The 22,072-nt window shown below is 36.6% G+C and overlaps 1 protein-coding gene across 1 annotated transcript; it reads right to left on the bottom strand.

Moving 5' to 3' along the window:
- Positions 1 to 1,581: 1,581 nt before the first annotated feature.
- LOC129278635 (X-ray radiation resistance-associated protein 1-like) lies at positions 1,582 to 21,637 on the bottom strand. The gene is made up of 13 exons (XM_064111538.1): positions 21,260 to 21,637; positions 16,780 to 16,979; positions 16,248 to 16,392; positions 15,414 to 15,511; positions 11,245 to 11,390; positions 9,835 to 9,945; positions 8,617 to 8,828; positions 7,993 to 8,144; positions 6,465 to 6,677; positions 5,690 to 6,040; positions 5,004 to 5,324; positions 4,532 to 4,699; positions 1,582 to 3,777 (listed from the first exon to the last, which is right to left on the bottom strand). The coding sequence occupies exons 1-13, from the start codon at positions 21,354 to 21,356 to the stop codon at positions 3,616 to 3,618; spliced, it is 2,376 nt and encodes a 791-aa protein (XP_063967608.1). The 5' UTR covers positions 21,357 to 21,637; the 3' UTR covers positions 1,582 to 3,615.
- Between the last annotated feature and the right edge of the window lie 435 nt (positions 21,638 to 22,072).

Here is a 22,072-nt window from a genome sequence, read left to right as displayed (position 1 = left end):
CTCATTTGCATACCGACCAGGATGTGCATATAACTGTTTGTGAAATTAAGCGAAACATTAAAATGTTATAACTTATTTTACATCGGATTTTGATGAAAATTTCAGTGTTGTGCTTGTTGGATTCTTCTCTTTTTATTCAAATCAACTTTTTGTTGGGATGGACTTGTCATTTAATGATACTTGATAATTAATATTGTCTGAGATGATGGGGGTAGCGGTTACAGATGATAGTGTGCAGTTGATGTCCTTAAACCCATGGGCCTGTATTCTGAAGTCGGGTTTAATTTAAACTCTGGTTTTACGTTGTGGTTTAATTATGGAAAGCCAGTTGTTACACATAAATCTCAAACAGTAGAGGTTCAATGTGTCAGCTCATTTGACTCCCAAAACATTATTAACTGCCTTGGAAGGATAAGGACAATTGTCTTCACCATTAAATAATTTGTGAAGAGCACAGTTAACATGAGAAGCATTCACTGTAAACAAAATTTTGAAATGTTTGGCTTCCCATAATTCTAGCACAGAGTTAAACCTGACTTCGAATACGGGCCATGGGGTGGAATGCTGATCATTAAACCTAGGTTTAACCCTAGTCTAAACTAGAATTTTAAACCACACTTCTATGGAATGCTTGCTTCGTAAAATGTATCCCATATCCGTGGCAATTATAATGCATCATTTAAATCAAAATTTATATTCCTTTTCTTCCCATTTCACGACTCAAATATGTTTTTGACAACTTTTTGCAGCAGGATAAGAATAATTTTAATTTGTGAATAAGGTGACAACTGGCACTCCATAACAGTGTGGTATAAATTAATCCAGGTTTAAATAAATCATGGCTATCTGCATACCTCTCGTTATCATTTTTAGGGCCTTTTGGTTACATGGGTATGCATGTTTGCCTTTAATTCTAAGATATTCATTTTTGAATGTATTGAATGCCATTTTGAAAACTTCTAAAAACCAAAACAGATTTCCAATCAATAGTTGCCCACTTGAAGGGCATGTATGTACGCGACACGGCATTAGCTCCTGCGACAAATGCTCCAGGTATAATTTCGTCCAAGACGTAGGGTTAGGGTTGCTATAGGGTTTTATGTTGGGTTTGGGTTTAGAGTAGGGTATAGTGTTAAAGGGTTAAAGTTGGTAATTCTATAAATGTGTGAAATTTAGAGCGGAGCAATTACCGTTGGAGCAACTGTCATGGAACCTATATGTAAGCATCTCTTGTACATTAGCTGGGAATGTACCCACTGACCCCCCCTTCCATGCATTGGGTAATGCCATTTTAGCATTCTTTTTTTTTAAAGAAAATAAATTTGTTTAATATTTTTTGATTTTTTTTTCCTTCCAAGAAAAAGTCTTGGTTTATTATGGAATTTTACATTACATACACATTATGGGGGAGCTGCTCAATGTGATATCACAATATTAAAACTATATATAGAAAAATTAATTTTATATATGTTCCATTAATCTAATAATATTTCTTACTCTTTCAAAGATAAAAATAGTTATTGGTCAGAGGCCAGCATAATTACATAAGCAGTCCACAAAATAAGTTCATTGACATTCCTGTATGATTTTCAAGATATTTTATTTACAAATATAATTTATAGCACATATTCACAATTCACACATTACTGTAAATTTGTCAAATCTATACATCACGCATCTTATCTACAAATATTTACAAAACATTGCATAGAGGCAATTACACCAATATATAAGAATTTGATCGTAAGGTCTTATTAAAAAAAGTTATTCAAGTACAAGTAAACTTACATAATATAAAGTCAACCTACCATTGGTCAAATATTCGCCTAAGTCAATGCAATTTTTAGACCAGGGCGCCGCAACACAAAGGTTAGCGATTCGTTAATTTGAAAGAACAATTCTGACTGGTTCTTATTCAGTCTTCTGAGCAAAATGCGCATGCAACGATGATCTTGATAGGCCAATTCGTTTAGCATTTGATCGCTAACCTTTGTGTTATGGGTCGCTGGTAATACAAAACGTGAGCTATATGTACCTAAATTTCTCTTAGGTCTAACATATTTCTATGGTCTCAAAGATTCGGCTGAGGCAAATCTACCTGTACAAGACAGCTCGAATCCTATATAACATGTTAACATGAAGAACATACAGAATAACAAACTTCTTGAAAAACTATTCGATATCAAATGTACCCACTTTCAACCCACAAGGTAAAGTATATTTTGGACGGTTTCAAGAACAATGGGTGGTTTCAAGTTCGATGTTGGTGCTGGTGTTTTTGCATGCTTTGGTAGCACAATTCAGATTGCCTTCCCTTGCTCCAATAACTATTTTGAGTTTACAAAGATGATCCAAATCACATTATCGATAGCTGAACACCTAGTGTGAAATTCATCCCAGGAAAGCTTCATTGGAACTTTGGTGCTTGTCCTGATGTAAGAATTGGCGCAAAACCAACAACAAATGATCAACATCGGACTTGAAATCACCCGATGAAATGCTGAATCACACACACAAGTATCAAGGTTTGCTTTATGATGAATACATTTTCAAAGAGGTGTCAATCTGAAAGATATATAATTTTCAAGTCAGACTGACAAATAATTTCAAGTCCACTTGGACCGTCTGACTTTCTTTCATTAATGGCATTCTGATTAAAGGTTTAGGAAAAAAACCTAATCAAGGTTTTTATTACTGGACGTTTGCACTCACACATCTTCTAACCTAGACATATTGGCAGGTGTAACAATGGTATAAAAACTGTAACAAAGATTGGTCCACAATGTATATCACAATGTCATTGTTCAGAAAGCCCAATAGGTATATGACACTCCATTATCATGCATCTGACTATTCAAATAATTATTATATAAATCAGAGTAAGATTATCACTACAAGGAACATACAGAAGGAACATACAAGGTGCCTCAGAAAAAGTAGAACAATGGACTTACGATAATTTGCTTTCAAAATGATATATTTTTGTTTCTATCATTTTTTGTTTCTATCATTACTTAAAGCATCTTCTAACGAAGGCAATTTAATTTATTTGAAGACAAAGTCCTCAAAGTCCATTGTTTCGCTTTTTCTTGAACACCTCGTAAAAAGTGTTAAATGGAAAATGATTTACAATATGGTGAGGAACCCTAATTGCAGACTATAGATGAGTTCTGAAGACCGGAAACACACACACTGTTCAGACTTGGAATGGTTCTTTAATTTGGAACAGGATCTATTTTTCAATTGGACCTCATTGGAATTCAGAACAGGAACTGTCCTACAGGGAAGCAGCAGAAGGATTTACATGGAGTAGTGATTTTTCTACTGCATCCAGAGAGAGCTGTGGTATTTGATGAAACAAATAGTTATTTTTTTACAGACCATAGTCATAAGCTACTAAAATCCTTTAATCTGATTGGCTCAGAGCAAATTAGTCAGTGTAAATCACTGACCATTTGTTTCATGAAATGACACCCCTGTTTTTTAACTTAGAAATAGGAACTATACTATAATTATGACCCACATTCAGTTTATAGTTAAGATTAAAAACCATCCTAAATGTGTGATTATGGACAGATCTCAAGGCTAGTATTTACTCCTGGTCCAAGACCTGGTCTATTCTGCAACAATTTCCTTCGTCTGGTGTCTTGAGGACTGGGATGACTGCATGGTTCTCTCAATCCGTTCCAGGTCCTGCAACATCGAGTCTATCTGTTCGTCCTCTTCCTGTTTATCTTTCATGGAAGCGTTGCGGACAGCGCTGTATTTGTTCTGAATCTGAGGGGGGCAAACAAAACACAGTAATAACAGGATGGATTATTGTTAACAGTGATGATATCACACTGAAAATGGGTGAGTAAGCATGTAAGCATTCATTTTAAAGTCTTCAAATTGCCATAAGTACTTATAACATCTAATATTCTGTTGGAGACTGGCTGATAATGCTGCAACATGCAATCTTTATACACCCCAACCCGCATAAAAGCATGCTCAGCCACCAATTCCTTTAAACAAGTTAACAAAATGAGAATATCTCAGTGACATCATCTATCAAAACCGAGAGTACTATGGTATTTAGATCTACCCTTTTTATGACACTTGATTAATGTTGCCACACAGTCAGCTTGTTTTTCTAATGTTCATTAGATTTTTGTCCAAACTTTGTCAGTGAATGTTCATAATATACATTGACAAAATTTGGACGCCCAGAAATCTATCGACTACAGAGCAGTAGCTCTACAACTCCACTATCCCATGCAGGCCAGCCTTCTCACATCTAATCAAGTCTCCCTAGCCTCTCCAACTCAAATCAGCCTTCTACTCAAGCCTCTCATCTTGCCTACTACTCAAGCTCTCCACTCTTTCTGCTTTACACTCCTTTCAAGGACTACAATAATTTCCGAAAGATACCTCTACTTTCGAACTATCACTTTCTTGCCTTTTAATTCTACCTCTATCCACTTTTCTTAGTCCTTTCAGCATTTAACACACGGTGCATCACAAACCACTTCCACGATTGAAAATGAATTACCTCTTCAAGGAGTCTTGTGACCTGTGGGAATTCTTTCATCTTCTCTTTATCAGCTAAGATCTCTCCTAGATTCTGTTCTACATATGTCTCTCTCTTCTTCATCACATCAAGGATACCACTAAGCTTCTCGGCCTTGGACGGGTGATGAGGCTTCCCAGGAACTTTGTTCTGAAAGGAGAAAAAGGTCAATCATGATGAACCCTCAACATCGCAACTGCAACCATTGGAATCATCATCAACCTTGTCATGATGATGATGATCATCATCATCACCATCACCATCATCATCATCATCATCATCATCATCATCATCATCATCATCATCATCATCATCATCATCATCATCATCATCATCATCATCAACATCATCATCATCACCATCACCATCACAACCACAACCATCATCAAGACTATCATCATCATCATCACAAACAGCACCATCAGCACTATCATCACCATCATCCAGTTATTACCTTTTGATACGCTTTGAATGGCTTCTGAACCCTCTGCAGATCAACCTTGTTCTCTCCGTACACCGTTGAATGCTTCAACGCGAGACGCAACGACCTCAAATTGCTCTGGATATCAGGGGCGGTGTACACTTCCGGGTCATCGGGCGCGTCGTAGAAGACCTCGTAACCTTTGAACTTCTGCGGGACGTCCATGGAGTAGGCAGCGCTGTCGACCCTTGGTTTCCTAATCTTAGGTTTGTTTGGAGGTCTTGGGGCTTGTGAAGGAGGCTTTGGTGTGAGTCTCTCGTGTTTGGAAACCTCATCCTCTGGTTGTTCATCAACCTAGAAGAAATATCAAGTAAAAGTAAGAAGATGAGAAATTCAATCATAGAGTACAACACAAGATTTCACCCAAGACTTCCATTTTGTGCATTTTTTCGCATTTGAATGCAAATTATACTGATCTCATATTAACATCTACTTGTATGATTTTGTTTGGTGAAGATATCAACAAATCATATTTTCTTAATTTTGACTACTTCCCCTTCTGTAAGTTGATGATTTTTCTATTTCACAACAAACATAACGTCATAAGGTAGATACTTATAGATAGGGTACTTGTATTGTATTGTATATATCACTTCCATTTCACACTTTTTGGCAGGTGTGAAGTTACCAAAATCAAACAAATTTAAACACTAATCTACCTGTGTCAAGAAGACTGGTTCATCTGCATCCTTATCCTTGGTCTTAGGTTCAGGTCTAGGTTCATCTTCAGCATCAGATCCACCAAAGCTCTCCTCTGTCCAGGACTTAGTCCTCTCCATCCTCTCCTCTTGATCCTGCACCTCCCTAACGCGCAATGGATCGGTCCCATCTTGGGTGTGCTGTATGGGTGGTAGAGGCTGGGAGGATGGGCGAGTCCTTTCCTCTCTGGAGGGGTGTTTCGATTGCTTTGGAGGAGGGGTCTGGGAAGTGGTCGGTTTGGAGTCTGGATGTGGACCTTCAAGCATCAGCTGCAGTGGCTTCTTGGGGATGGGTGGAACTATCTCTGCTACCTGCATCACACACAAAAAAACACCAAAATAACTATTAAGAAAACAATTTAACACATCATTTTATATTGTAGATCAACAAAAATATATACATAAGAGAGAATTATTGTATTTCAGGTTACTTTCACATTACTAAAACCAGGGATGACTCTTCATTGAAACATCATACGAACTGATTATCCTTGGGAAATATTTCATACAGGGTGTAGCTTTCACCCATGCTTAAATGGGTCACATGTGCACTCTGTATTCTTATGCCAACATGCTCAAGAGTGCAAAAAGAGCTCAGAAAAAAAAGCATAACGGCACTCTATATTTGGAAATATTTTGGAGGTGTACAATCCAGTATACAAAGATATCACACACAGATAAGGCCTTGACTGACTTTGACTGTTTGATTCTTAGTGATCATCATAAACAAACTCACCTTTCTATGTGGTTTATTGGGAACCACCACGGACGGTTTGGGTACCATGCTAGGTTTCCTCCTGACCATGCGTATACCAAGCCGACTGGTGAGGTACCGCTTGAGAAGGGGTGGGTGGCCGCTGTTCAGGGTGGTGAGGGGGTTGTTGTGGATGATGAGTTCCTGAAGCATGGGCCAAGCGGCCACTCCTAGAAGACCTTCTTCCTGTGATATCTAGATGAGAGAGGAGGGGGAGGGATTGTTGTGATACTCATTATTGAAATATAATTGCCAATCAATAAAGGTCAATAACTTGTTTACTGACATATTCATTGTCATTACCATCACTGCTGCTATGACGGTAACCTGCCTCTTGGTCTACACTCACTTTACCTCCTTTCTGTTTGGTCTCATCCAACATGGTTGTATCATATTTCATCTTCAAACCATTTGGTCGAACTACCATTTGGTCGAACTGTAATTTAGCCCCATTACCTCTTTGTTTAATTTCCAGCTAGCCCAATTACTTTAAACTTTGTCTCATTTCCAGCTAGGCTAACTCCTGGGGGGGGGGGGGGGGGTCACTCTCCACATGACCTGCTACGCACCCGCATCCAGAAAAAGCGTCGAAAAGGGTCCCGTTTCAGGCACTTGGGCGGCGTCGACGTCTTTGGCAAAAAGAGTTGCATTTCAGCACCATTCGCTCATAAATCGCCGATAAGGGTAGCCTTTTCTTTCACTCTTCACGCCGTTTAGGTTTGCTAATTTGGTTATGAAAATTACGCCATTTAGGGGTGCAAATTATTTGGGCAAATTTGAGGAGACCTGGAGCAGAGATATGCCATAAACACCATGAAAGGAGATTTTAAGTGATAAAAAATAATCCTCCCACACGCCGGCGCGGCCAGCGCAGCACTTATGAGAGCATGGACCTATTATAGGTCCATGATGAGAGTTACCCCCATGATGAGAGTTACCCCAGTTATAGCTAGTCTCTTTAATACCTGGCTCTATACTAGGCAGCACGCGTTACCCACACGCCCACAACATTAATCGATTTTTATGTTTACGCCACTTAGGGTATCAAATTAGGGGATTTCCCTGTTCACGCCACTTAGGGTGGCTTTTCTCATGGGTTGCAAATTTAGTTAATGTAGTTACGCCGTTTAGGGTGCATTTCTGAGGTTGTCGGACACAGGTGGGTAGCAGTCCATGTGGAGAGTGACCCCCCCCCCCCCCCCCCGGGGGCTAACTAGGTCTCAGACAAATATCATCATTATGGTTAAATGGTCTGTTTATGAACCAAATTTTTATTTGACACAGTACAAAATAATAAATAGACGAAGTGGAAATTATAACTGGGCATTAGATTAAATAAGAATAACACTAAGCAATCAAGTGTGGTGGAGACAGAATGGCAAGTAGGACAAAGTTATAGTAGACCAAATAGGTTAAGCCCATGAGACTATCTCAGAAGTAGACCCACTGCTTGAAGACAAAGTGAACGTAAACCCCCACCACACAACCAGCTCTCCTTACAGTACCCTACCTTATTATAAGCTAGACTAAGCGATGTGAGCTCAGGAAACGGAGGAGGAAGTTTGTTCATCTCGCCATCTAAGACATGAGAAGCATCTAAGAGGTCCCCTTCTTCCTCGATGTCATCAAGAAGGTTTGATATCTCAGAGGCAGCTCCTTTTCCTAATTAAAATCAACCACAGAGGAGAGGTTATAACAACTTCCTTTCATTAATGAAGATGACATTAAAAGTAATTATGAATGATCATTACAATGATTACAATCACCACTCATCATCAATGCAGCATCACTATTATCATTGTTGCTGTAGTCGTCACAATAGTAATCAGCATCGTCGTGATCATCATTGATGTCATCAGCATCACCACCACCACTACTATCACTGGTATCATCAGCATTATCATCATCATCATCATCATCTTCACCATCATCTTCATCATCATCTACATAATCATCTAAATCATTTGTGATCATCACCATAATCATTATCATCATCATCATCAACATCATCAACATCATCAACATCATCATCATCTTCACCATCAGGTTACTATTTCATCACAGCTAAAATAGCAAACTTGTCATCAAGATTCCCTCAAACAATTCCTATAAACATAGAAAAGTAAGTATGTACCTAGCTCACTGCCCTGTGGTGTGGTTTCCTCACTACGCTCCTCCTGATCCTCCTTCCTGGCCCCGCCCTTTTTCCGTCCCTTCCCGGACCGAGGTCGACCCTTGCGTAATGTAGAGTCTGATAAACTGTCTACAGCAACCAAGCGACCACTCAAGGCTTTCAAGTGTGGTACAAACACAATCTCATTCTTATCAAGGTTGAGTTGTCGAAGTCTAAGAGAGAGCATGAGAGAGGTAGAAAGAGCAGAAGAGATACAGAGAGAAGAGAGAAGAGATACAGAGAGAAGAGAGAAGAGATACAGAGAGAAGAGAGAGAATAAAAGAGGATAAACAAATTAGAAACATAAACACACATCTGCTGACCTGATACTGTAGCATTGCTGAAAAGTATTTCATAAAACAAATTGTCAGTAATTTTCATTGACAAGTGTTAAGTAGCTACTGAAATCCTTGCATCTGATTGGCTGAGAGCACATAAGACAGAGGAAAATCATTGACGATTAGTTTCATGAAACACTCCCCTGAAAGCATTATAGGGTACGTCCACTCCTAAAGTAAGATATCCGAACTTCTGAGATCAAGATGATGCCAAAGATTAAAAACAATATCAAGATTATCATTCTATGGTTAAGAACACGATCAAAAGATCAAAAGATTTAAGAACAAGATCAAGATTACACGATGATGCCGAAAAGTAAGAAAATGATCAAGATTGACCCTGAGAAACCAAACAATGCTAGGAAACAAAATGATTTGATAACATTATTGAAATTTTGGCTACCGGTACTTGACTTTCTTTTGCTTCTCTGTAGGTTACATTGATTTGAACTGCTTTTCACCTCCAGTCACAGGCGACACCAGTAAAACTAAAGATAAAGGTCCATATTCTGATAGCAGGTTTAACTTAAACTCAGGTTTAAAGTTGTGGTTTAAGTATGGAAAGCCAATTGTTACATAAATCACTAACGGTAGAGACATCATATTTCAGCTCATTTGGCTCTCAAATCATTCATAATTGTCTTGGAAGTATAAATAGATTATTGTCTTCACCATTGATGAATCAGAAAAGAGCACAATAAACATAAGAAACGTTCAACTTAATAAAACAATTTGATACTTTTGGCTTCCCATACTTAAACCACAACTTTAAACCTGAGTTTAAAATAAACCTGACTTCAGAATACGGGCCAATGTGAATGGTGAAAACTGGGATACTTACTTTTTAAGTCCTGCTAGACTGGAGAATATGGCAAGATCATGCAAGCTATTATCGTCTAGATTAAGTATCTCCAGCTTAGAGAACCTTGGTATTCGACTCGACTCAGAGTCACTGAAAAAAAGAGAGACAATGTTATCTATCAATTTAGCTATTGTATGCAAAATTGTATACAAGAAAATTGTTTTAAAAAGTCTGAAATTATATGAAAACTCTTATCAGTTCCCTGAAAAAATATGGCTTTTCACCACTTTGTAGTTATTCAGAATCATGAACCTGGTGAATCTTATCATTCTCCCTTTTCAATATAAAAGTCCACAGAGACATGCAATCTCACTTTGTCTATAAGATTACTGAAACATTAAGCAAAATGAAATTAATCATGCCACAAACAGACAGGGGGAAAGAGATGCCTTGAAAATAAAGACATTTATAAACAAAATAATAAAGCTGCAATTTGAATAGAATATTTACAGTGAGATAAGGAAGTTGGCTTGGGCGTCATTTGAATTTGAAAACTAATGGGTTCTGATTTTTATTTGACACATTAAAGCGGAGACCCTGACAAAAAGTCTGCTGTAAAAATACTAGAAAAGATAATAAAAAATATTGGTGGAGGTTTGAGGAAAATCCTTAATAGATTAAGAAAGTAGAATGATAAGATGTCATAAAGATCATAATAAAAAATGAAATCATAACCTGGTTGCATATTACATTAGGCATACAGACCCAAATTGTATAACCTTTAGAAGTAAAATCATATTAAGCTCACATAATAATTAATAATCAATGAATATCATAAAGCAATGTCAATTCTAGGCCAGTAGGCCAGGTTTCATAATAAAAGTCAAAATCAAATTATAAAAATACATGACACATGCACCCATGGCCTATCAAATTGCAGGATTACAGAAGCTTCTACCATCACCATGGTAACTTGTGAATTATCAGTTTTATTAAACAGGGTCCTACATCAATGTACCTGCACTCTCTCATCAAACCTGGCCACATCAGAACTGAAGAGGGCAGTATACCAGAAAGGGGCTGACATCAACAGTAATTGATGCTGTGATAGAGATACAAATTACTGGAGAAACCAGCCCTTCCTGGCATACCATAGGAGCGTTGATGATACCATGCTGTCCATCCGCGATCATCAGGAACATGAAGACGCTGAAATGCATCTGATTTTCGATGATAAACATCTTTGTTGCAATTACAGCTGAAAAGTCATTGCAGCACTAGTATACAAGGAAGCCCCCCCCCCCCCCAGTTTTCCAAGCCCACATTTCAAGAGTTGCTTTGCTGACAAAAAAAAAAAAAGAAATGTTCAGGAGGTTTTGAACAAACAGTTTGCACACTGAACCCAGGACCTTGTGGTCAACATTCCACTGAACCATATAGGGTCATTACCTTATTTGTACTTTGAACGGTTTGCCCATCTCCTGAGGTAATGATCTAAGCTGGTTCCCTGTGAGGTACAGGACTCGCAGATTGGTGAGAAGACCAAGATTACCCACGTCATCCTTGGAAAGATTGTTGTGTGAAAGGTCCAATACCTACAATAAAAAAAGTAAACAATGACATGAGAGTTATTCTTAAAAATATCATTGTGTGAAAGGTCCAATATCTACTATAAAAAAAGTAAACAATGACATGAGAGTTATTCTTAAAAATATCGTTGTGTGAAAGGTCCAATATCTACAATAATGAACAAAGTACTCATCTTTCTCAGAAAGAGTATTGTGTGAAGGGTCCAATATACCGGTAGTACAATGAAAAAAAAGGTAAACGAAGATGATACATGACAGTGGCTGAAAAGGAAATATAATGGTGTGATTATCAGAAGACGTTTGACTTTATAGTATTCTGGAATTATTATACTATTCAACTTGCCTGGAAATACCGATGAAGTACTTTCCCTGTCCACAAAGTATTCAACTAAACTCACAGTTTAACTCAGTGAGAAATCCGATGACATTCATGAGAATATTGAGAAACATCAAAGTTTTGATCTATCCACAGCTACCAAGAAATTAAGAGTATATTGTAATAAAGTTCAGAAAAAATCCCTTTACAATCAAACTATATATATCCTAAGAATATGTTGTTTAGTCATGGATTCCTTGGAAGCTTTCCTAAAAGCAGATCATGAGTACTTTCCCTAATAAAGCAGAGAGAAATAAATCATAATTCGAGGAAAAGAGTCTTAAGACTTGGTGTGTAAATCTTGATCCAGACAAGGAATGAAAAATTGATCGTCAAAGCTGAATAAAGACTAGATTCAGTCTCCCCAAAAAATTATTACCAATATCTACTGCTAAAATCAAATCTAAATACAATCAAATAACAAAACCTTAGTCACTATGAAACTCTTGTCTGCAAAATTGAAGGGTGCAAGCGATAATTCACCAATCTTCAAAATAAGAAAAGATGCACATTTCTCTGAAAAGAGGAAATGATCAACAGTCTCCAATAACTTTTGTGATGCAGACCCCATGTGACTTTCTAAGCTCATTTTGAGCAGATCTCATACAAATAATTGAAGAATATCTGGAAATCGGATCTTCACAAAATGAAAAGATGAACATTTGTCTGAAAAAAGAAGGAAAGATCAGGAGTTACACAATCGTAAAGCAGATCACATGTGAATTGTACTTTTGAGCTGATCCCATATAAAGAATTGAAGAAGAACTGGAAATTAGATCACAACATACCAATCCAAACCACAAATCACAAGTTGGTGACACTGCAGTTGTGTGGAATCAATCAACAAAAATCAAAGTCAAATCACCACCTATTTGAACATGTGAGAGCTAGATATGAGTGAAGTACGAGAACATCCACAACTCTTCCACTACTTATAAGAGTATGTCTTGCAAATGAGATACAGATTTCTTCCGTTGGATAGGTTGGCTCACTTATACCTCTGTGGGGGAGGGGGTTTGTAGATAAAACAATCACTAAATGGAGAAAGGATCATCTTCGGAAACAAAAGCAATGGAAAACCCCTGGATAGTCCCCTATTGATGAGAGCATATAGATCATAAATGGGACAATAGCTACAGGTGTACTCAGGTGTGGAGGATGAACTTGGCAGGGGAGTTGGTGGTATTCAGATTTGGATCTCCCGCGGCCGGGACACAAAGGGAGCTAGAAATGGCGCGCAAGACCCCCCAGCGAGAAGAGACGCTGTACCCCTGACAATAGGCTTCCCAGGAGACAATAGCTACATGAAACTGCAATGGAAAGATTCAATTCATAGTGTATATGGGAATATTTTTATATAGTGTTAGATGATAGGGGCGGAGTGTATAATTTGGTATGTTTCCTGCATGAGCTTACATTTTCCTCTGTTTTTTATTTGAAGTATTGATGGATGAGTGAATTACCTGAATACCAAAGCCCTAGCGGGGGAGGCAATGTTCAAGACCCATCAAAGGGAGAGTTTTGAGAGTTGCCATGAATTCAGTATCTCATCACATTGTTGCTATGCACAACAATAAATTAATCCTTTTTGGATTGGACAATGTAAACAATTCTAAAATGCTTTGATTGAAAAGGGATAATTATCAGACACAAAAAGAAAACTATTTGAAAGAACATGGATCCTTTTTTAATAGAGAGCTGAAAATAGCAACAACTAACAGCAAGCTATGAAACCTTGTGAGGTGTAGATTTGAATGGCGGGAAAGCCATGGAAATAGCTAAACATGAAGCTTTCATCAAATAGTTATGTTTAGTGGTAGCATAAATTAGTATGTAGGCTATATGCATGGGCCTGTACTTAAAGGGATGGTCCGGGCTGAAAGTATGTATAATTTAATAGATAGAGTAGAATTGACTGAGCAAAATGACGAAAATTTCATCAAAATCGGATAACAAATAACAAAGTTATTGATAACAAATAACAAAGTTACTGAATTTTTAAGTTTAGCAATATTTTTGTGAAAACAGTCATCATGAATATTCATTAGGTGGGCTGATGATGTCACATCTCCACTTGTTCTTTTGTATTTTATTATATGAAATTAGGTTTATTCAAATTCTTTCCTCCAAGAACTACGGTAGAAAAATTGGATTGACAACTCATTTAGTGCGTTAGATATTTATTGCTGCAACTTATTTCATTATAAGGGAGACATACTTTTCACACAAGTATGAAATAATGAAAAAATTATGATTTTATGTAATAACATAAGAAAACGGAAAGTGGAGATGTGAAATCATCAGCCGACCTAATGAATATTCATGACGACTGTTTTCACAAAATATTGCTCAACTTTAAACTTCAATAACTTTATTATTATTATTAAAAAGAACGGCAAACCACTCAAGTAAGACATCCCTCAAAAAAGAGAGAAAATGGGGTAACATTTTGTGCCTCCAAAATTCTGCATAATAATTGCAGACCGCAAGTAACTGAAATCTTTCATAATTAGATTTTATTTGGAAAACTACTTGAGCAACCCCATCCTCCCCCCTCGCTCTCTATTTTTGGGGCAAAGGCATAACACTTAATACTTAGTTTGCAAAGATATCAACAAATCTATGTGTCTGTAATATAAATAGATTGATTAAGTCATGGTTGAACTGTTGGTGAAAGAGCCAAGAAGATTATCATTCAGTTTAACTCCTCAAAGTTGACAAATGTAATGTCAAAAGAATATTTAATTTAGACTCAGAAAATGAATTGAAGTTCCTACATGTACATATTTTTTTTATCTTTGCAAGTATGAATAAACCATGGTAATCACACATGTACTTACAATTCATTTAAACTTGACACAACTGCACAATGATTTACATTGATATCTTAAATGTTTTATTGATTACTATTTATTTTATTAACTTTCATTTAATCATTCATTTATCATCCATCCATCCATCCAACCATCCATCCATTCTTTATTTATTTATTTATTCATTTATTCATTTCCAATCTCATATTCTTTGTACCCCTAAAATAAATAAATAAATCAATAAGTAAATACAACAAACAATTGATCGATCAATCAACCAGCTAAGAAATCATTAAATCCATCCATCCATTCATCCATCCATCCATCTATTCATTCATCTATCGATCAATTCATCCACCAATTTATCCATCCATCCATTTCTTCACCCATCTAATCATCCATTCTTAGCGCAGGGATATTTATAACAATATGACTATCAACGAACAGGTTGATCTCCTTTTGTAAAGTACATGATTAATGGTTTGTATCCACTCATTCCACTGGTAGACAATCTAATTCTAAGATCATCATGACTACACCCACTTGATCTACTATCATTTGGTCTAATCACTCTTTGGGCTTACCATCACTTGATTTAACTGTCATTTAGTATAATGCCTATATGGTCTATTTCTACTTTGTCTTATCATTTTCTACTCTGTTAAAGAGTAGAGCCTTACTGGAAATAAAAAATGGTAAATGGACTGCATGGCAATTAGACCAAATAGTTCTAGGACAAACTAGTTGTGACCAACTAGAATTAGACCAAGTGGAATGAGACCAAATATTAAGTAGACAAAGTGAGTGTAGACCAAGTGGCAATTTACCTACTATTCTCACCTCTAAATAAGGGAAATGGTTGTACTCTACTCTAATATTTCGGAGTCCGTTCAAAGGTAACTCTAGCTCACGTATGATTGGAAAATGATTGAAAGCATCTGGATAAGAAAGCAAGTGAAATGAAAAAGAGAAATTATTAATATCTTGAAGTTAGAAGTCAAAATAATCACATTTCAAGAAAGCAGCAATATGGGTCATGCAAAAATGAATGAACACCTAACAAGAAAAATCTAAGAAAAGTAATGAGAATTAAATTTTCATACAATACATTGGCTCTACTGTCAGAAATTTAGTGCTGACCAATGGGTTTAGAAACAATGTTATAACAATGTTATAAGTTTAAAAACATATTTCAGAGTTAAGGGAGTTTGCTTATTAATAGTGTGTTTACTTGTGGACAGGTCATTGAACCTCAATGTTTATGATACAGTATAGAAACATTTCCTGCACTGGCTGTTTACATAAATAATTGCACAAGTATAATGTTTGACAATACATACAGTATGATAAATTAAATCAAACATTATCATAAAAAATAATGAGATGCTATAAAACAAGATTACATAATGCATCCAGTTCTTGTTATAATAAATGCAGATGAATATTACAAATGGCTTGCAAAACTCATCAAAGAATAACAATAATGTAAATCTTTAACTTGGTGTCTTGTGAGTGACATCATGCATATATGGCATTTCATTTCAATCACATCAGATGACATGCCATCACAAAATTAAGATAGAAAATAAAAAGCTATGTTACTATTTGATGATTTTTTGTTGTTGTTCTTATCAACACCAACTTGACACGAAGCAAGCTTGAATCCAAACTTACCAAAAGGTAACAAGTTTTCACCAGCGTTGACATAGGCAACATTAACAAAGAGTTCAAAATCTTCTTCCTTGGCGTCTGTCAGATCCTGACCAGATATATTAACTGAACACAGATCTGATGGGTCTTCCACACAACAGTGTTTCAGCTATATGAACACAAACACAAAGTAAAGGAAAATATGGTAAGATTAGCATTCACATTCCTTTTGGAATGACTAAAATGTAGTTATGTAGTTTCCTTAACATCATACAAATACAGAAATAACCAATTTCCTTGAAACTTGAAGATTAATGTCTTTTAGCAGCTCCAAAACTATCCCATGATTTGGATACATCAAAACATTCTTCATAATTTCTAAGGCAAGCAGATCTTTTATGTTCTTGACACCTTCATCTTTTTGTTATTGAAGACATAGATATTAATATTTTTGTCTTAAATTTTCTAATGCCAAGACTCAAGAATAATAGAGAAAACTTTTTTATTTAACAAATCAAAGTTAATTTTTCCTGTTCCTAATGAATCAGTCTCTCACCAAAAAGAATCCATCTAAAACTCCTGGGGTTGTACTATCTTCCTCCTCATCTTGTACGAGTGTCTCTCCTTTCACCCTTCTTTCCTCTTTCTCTTTCTGTTTGCGCTCATACTTGAGCTGTGCATATGTCTTGGGTTCTGCTTCGGGCTCGGTTAGATGTCTGATTTGTTCTGTTCGATGAGCAACCAACCATGCTCCAGCTAAAGAACGACACACAATATGACACTAATTTACAAAAAACAATGTAGTTAGGTGTAAATATTTATTGAAAAGGCATGAATTCATATTGGGTGGTTTTGAAAAGGTAGTCTCAAACAATGAAACCAATTTCATGCATTTTTAAAAATTTCAAAATGCAAATTGCATAATGAGAAAGGGTCTTTCATCCATTTATTTTGTTTATTTCCATTTTCAACACTTAAGCACTTTCTATTACAATTGTTCATATTTATAAACAATTAAACATATTAGGAAAATATTGTACAAGATAGATGCAACAGGATTAATGCAAGAGGTTGCAAAAAAGCTGAGCTTTACTTGTCACAGGCAGCTAACTTCAACTTTGTTACAATAATTTCAGCATTAGGTCTACTGAGCCAAAGATCTTGAGTAAGCGAGCCAGCCATTATCATAAAGTAAAAAGCATAAACAGAGACCCAAATACCCCCCCAAAATTAGTCCCTATGACAAAAGAATTAAGCGTTTCACTTTGTTCTGGAATTGGCATTATCGTGATCCAAGTCCCCGGTGACTCGGATCCACGGACAATTTTTCACAACGTAAAACATGTCCTACCTGTCTCTACCAACCTCGTAGTTGTATGTTACTTGTCTCTTTTCAGTCTCCACTTTATAGGCGTAATAAATCAGAATTTGCATCATTCTCTATTGCTTTAGTTCGTAAACTACACGTATTACTTTTTATCCCTTTTTATATAAATAAATCAGGATTATATTCATATTTTTATGTTTCTTACAATATCAAATTTGCTTTATTTCGTCTACGTTTTTACTAAATAAATCAATAAGCCCTATATATATCCTCTTCAGTCTCAATTGCTTTATTTCGTTGATTCCTTATTTACTAAATAAATCAGAATTGCATCTACTTCTTTTCAATCTCTATTGCTTTATTCCGTAAACTAGTACTTTTCATATAAATAAATCAGGATTATATTCATCTTTTTTATGTTTCTCACAATATAAAATTTGCTTTATTTCGTCTACGTTTTTACTAAATAAATCAATAGGCCTAGCTAGATCCCTCTTCAGTCTCCATTGCTTTATTTCGTTGATTCCTAATTTACTAAATAAATCAAATTGCATCTCCCTCTTAACAGTCTCCATTGCTTTATTTCGTTAGGTAAAAAGAATGTCTGCATAATTACTCCTCGTGATCCAAGTCCCCCCTCTAAAATAAAAAGGCAATTAACCCCGTTGATATTCATCTACCCCTCATTTCCCTCCTCTTCAAAACCACTCTGCCACTTTTAGACAGTTTCCTAGAGATGATAAATGAATATTTTCGATAATAAGAAATCATTAAAATCAATGAAAATCACATTAAAAACACTATTTAACTGTCTTATTACTCCTCGTGATCCGAGTCCCCTTCCCGTGTTAAGACTGTCCAATTTCTCTTAGGAGGGGACTTGGATAACGAGGAGTACTATTACTCGTGATCCAAGTCCCCTCTCCTAAAATTACAAAACGGCAATTAACCCGTTGATATTCATCTACCCCTCATTTCCCTCCTCTTCAAAACCACTCTGCCACTTTTAGACAGTTTCCTAGAGATGATAAATGAATATTTTCGATAATAAGAATCATTAAAATCAATGAAAATCACATTAAAAACACTATTTAACTGTCTTATTACTCCTCGTGATCCGAGTCCCCTTCCCGTGTTAAGACTGTCCAATTTCTCATAGGAGGGGACTTGGATAACGAGGAGTACTATTACTCGTGATCCAAGTCCCCTCTCCTAAAAATACAAAACGGCAAAATTAACCCGTTGATATTCATCTACCCCTCATTTCCCTCCTCTTCAAAACCACTCTGCCACTTTTAGACAGTTTCCTAGAGATGATAAATGAATATTTTCGATAATAAGAATCATTAAAATCTATGAAAATCACATTAAAAACACTATTTAACTGTCTTATTACTCCTCGTGATCCGAGTCCCCTTCCCGTGTTAAGACTGTCCAATTTCTCATAGGAGGGGACTTGGATAACGAGGAGTACTATTACTCGTGATCCAAGTCCCCTCTCCTAAAAATACAAAACGGCAATTAACCCGTTGATATTCATCTACCCCTCATTTCCCTCCTCTTCAAAACCACTCTGCCACTTTTAGACAGTTTCCTAGAGATGATAAATGAATATTTTCGATAATAAGAATCATTAAAATCAATGAAAATCACATTAAAAACACTATTTAACTGTCTTATTACTCCTCGTGATCCGAGTCCCCTTCCCGTGTTAAGACTGTCCAATTTCTCATAGGAGGGGACTTGGATAACGAGGAGTACTATTACTCGTGATCCAAGTCCCCTCTCCTAAAAATACAAAACGGCAATTAACCCGTTGATATTCATCTACCCCTCATTTCCCTCCTCTTCAAAACCACTCTGCCACTTTTAGACAGTTTCCTAGAGATGATAAATGAATATTTTCGATAATAAGAATCATTAAAATCAATGAAAATCACATTAAAAACATTATTTAACTGTCTTATTACTCCTCGTGATCCGAGTCCCCTTCCCGTGTTAAGACTGTCCAATTTATCATAGGAGGGGACCTGGATAACGAGGAGTACTATTACTCGTGATCCAAGTCCCCTCTCCTAAAAATACAAAACGGCAATTAACCCGTTGATATTCATCTACCCCTCATTTCCCTCCTCTTCAAAACCACTCTGCCACTTTTAGACAGTTTCCTAGAGATGATAAATGAATATTTTCGATAATAAGAATCATTAAAATCAATGAAAATCACATTAAAAACATTATTTAACTGTCTTATTACTCCTCGTGATCCGAGTCCCCTTCCCGTGTTAAGACTGTCCAATTTCTCATAGGAGGGGACTTGGATAACGAGGAGTACTATTACTCGTTATCCGAGTCCCCTCCTATGCGAAATTGGCAGTCTCAACGCGGGAAGGGGACTCGGATCACGAGGAGTAATTAGACAGTTAAATAGTGTTTTTAATGTGATTAATTTTGTTTTATTTAGTGTTTTTGATCATTGTTTCATCAACTTGGAAGAATATACAGCCACAGGAGAGATAAGAAAAAGACTATTATTGTCGTTTGAAAAAGTGTCCGAGTCATTTGTTGTTGTGTCAATGGGAAAACGTGTGGTGGAAGGAAGTCCCCGTTCATTGAGAAGCTTCGCACCGTTTCGCATCGCGAACAATAGATTTCTTTTGAAAATCTTCCAACCGTGGATTCCATTGAAAGTTTGCTGATATTTGAGGTGTGTCTCAAGTTTGTCCCCAGTGACTTGGATGACGATAAGGCCCTGGAATTGGGGAAATTATTCAAATAAAATGTAGGATGGGGGGAGGGGGTGTCCGGACACACTAAAATTTTGAAGCCTTCTTTTTTGTCTTTGGATTACCGTACAAAAATATATGAGTTAAATACATGTAGACTTTGTAGTTGTATTCTTCTTCAATTTTGTTCTATGTTATTACATTTTGTACTTAAACTTGATGAGACTCTGCTTAATAACTTTTCCAAATGGCTGTTTAATTCATTTTTCTCCTCTGTAAATTGCATTAACTTTACCCAATGAAAATGACTGAATCAGTCAGAGGATGGGTCAATAGTCAAATATTAACTTAAATTTTAATCAAATCTGGTGAAAATGATGTTGTTAGTTTAGGTGAATCTTGACATGCTTTGCTTGATAATAATAATATATCATGATTTTTAGAATTAGACTGATTTGTGAACCCAAGGCAATATATCAATGACAGATCTATTTATTGGTTCAGTCTAACGAATACCGGTATTCGGTAACGTTAACTGTTAATGTTAGATCTAAATCCTTCTAGGCCTAATTAAAAAAAAAAAATCATGAGAATTGTTACCGTAATTACTGTATTTTTAATAGACGTAACTGTATTTTTAATAGACAAGTTCATTATTTCAGTTTTCATCATCATCACCATCATCAGTGTACGGAAGAAGAAGGCAAATGCGAATTGTGACTTTCTAAGAGTAAGACATTTGTCAGTCCACACACACTGCAACGATTCACTCAGTTCAGCCGTGCTATAGTATAGTATTGTCCCCCACACTCTCGCCGTCATTTTCATAGACTGCATGCATTGCCACGCATTGGCATTGCTCTCTACTCGCGACGACACGGACTTGTTTACAAAAAGATAACCGACGCTTACGCGGGGAAAGTTTTAGTCAAATTTACACTATTTTTGTCATAAAACTAAAAAAAATGATGACATATCTTTACCACTATCAGATGATCCAAATATCTGTCGAACGGGAAAGCAGTTTGAAACAAAATGACTGCTCCCTTCATCTAATTTGATGCCAGCAGGCACAGCCATATTGCGACATTGCTCATCCCTTGCCTTGGTTTATTGTCATGACAACATTGACACTGTTTACATGAAAATAACCGGTATTGGCAAAGAGTCTGCCGTGCACTCTATGATATGAAATGATAATTCCAAAGAAAGAATACTCTACGGGTGGTCTTTAATGATATTCATCTAAATGATATTTATGGAAGGGTTCCATCTCCCTATTTTCCATGTAACCAAGAAACAAAACAAAACATCTAGCCAGACCCTAGCTATCCGAATAATCAAACGGATTTTATTTTATCTAGAGATCCGGATATCCGCGCGAACTTTAACCTCATTCCGGAAGTTCGTCGCTGAAGAATCGAAATCGACGATGATATTCACCAAAACAGTGTAAAGTTTGAAGCCCTTCCCTGCGGAAATTATCAGATTTTAACTCCAATATCTACGGTATGATATGTAATCATGTTTTTTATTTCAGACAAAAAATAAATAAAATAGCTCTCTCAATCTCATTCTCATTTTAACGTCAAAATAAGACTTGCGTTTGGCTTCGCACTTCGTCTACGTCAGCTGCGAGCTGCGCCAGCCGTTCGCGACTGTCGTTCCTGCCCCCAAGTACCGGCGTGGTACAGTTAGTAGCTGCCGCTAGCGGCTAACCAGCCGCTGGCTGCTGTGTAGCTGCTGGCAGTGTACTAGTAACTACTACGGCAGTGTATCCTATAGACAGCTGGCAG

The sequence above is a fragment of the Lytechinus pictus genome, chromosome 16 (genome assembly GCF_037042905.1).
Source record: "Lytechinus pictus isolate F3 Inbred chromosome 16, Lp3.0, whole genome shotgun sequence".
Classification (NCBI taxonomy): domain Eukaryota; kingdom Metazoa; phylum Echinodermata; class Echinoidea; order Temnopleuroida; family Toxopneustidae; genus Lytechinus; species Lytechinus pictus.
This window is presented reverse-complemented; position numbering and strand designations above follow the sequence as displayed.

Coding starts and splice junctions, on each gene's coding strand:
- LOC129278635 (XM_064111538.1), bottom strand. CDS start 21,356: ATGGCTGTGCCTGCTGGCATCAAATTAGATGAAGGGAGCAGTCATTTT. Junction 16,980..21,259: donor ATTTGGATCATCTGATAGTG/GTAAAGATATGT, acceptor GTCGTTCTTTAG/CTGGAGCATGGTTGGTTGCT. Junction 6,678..7,992: donor TTAGTCTAGCTTATAATAAG/GTAGGGTACTGT, acceptor TCTCTCATCTAG/ATATCACAGGAAGAAGGTCT.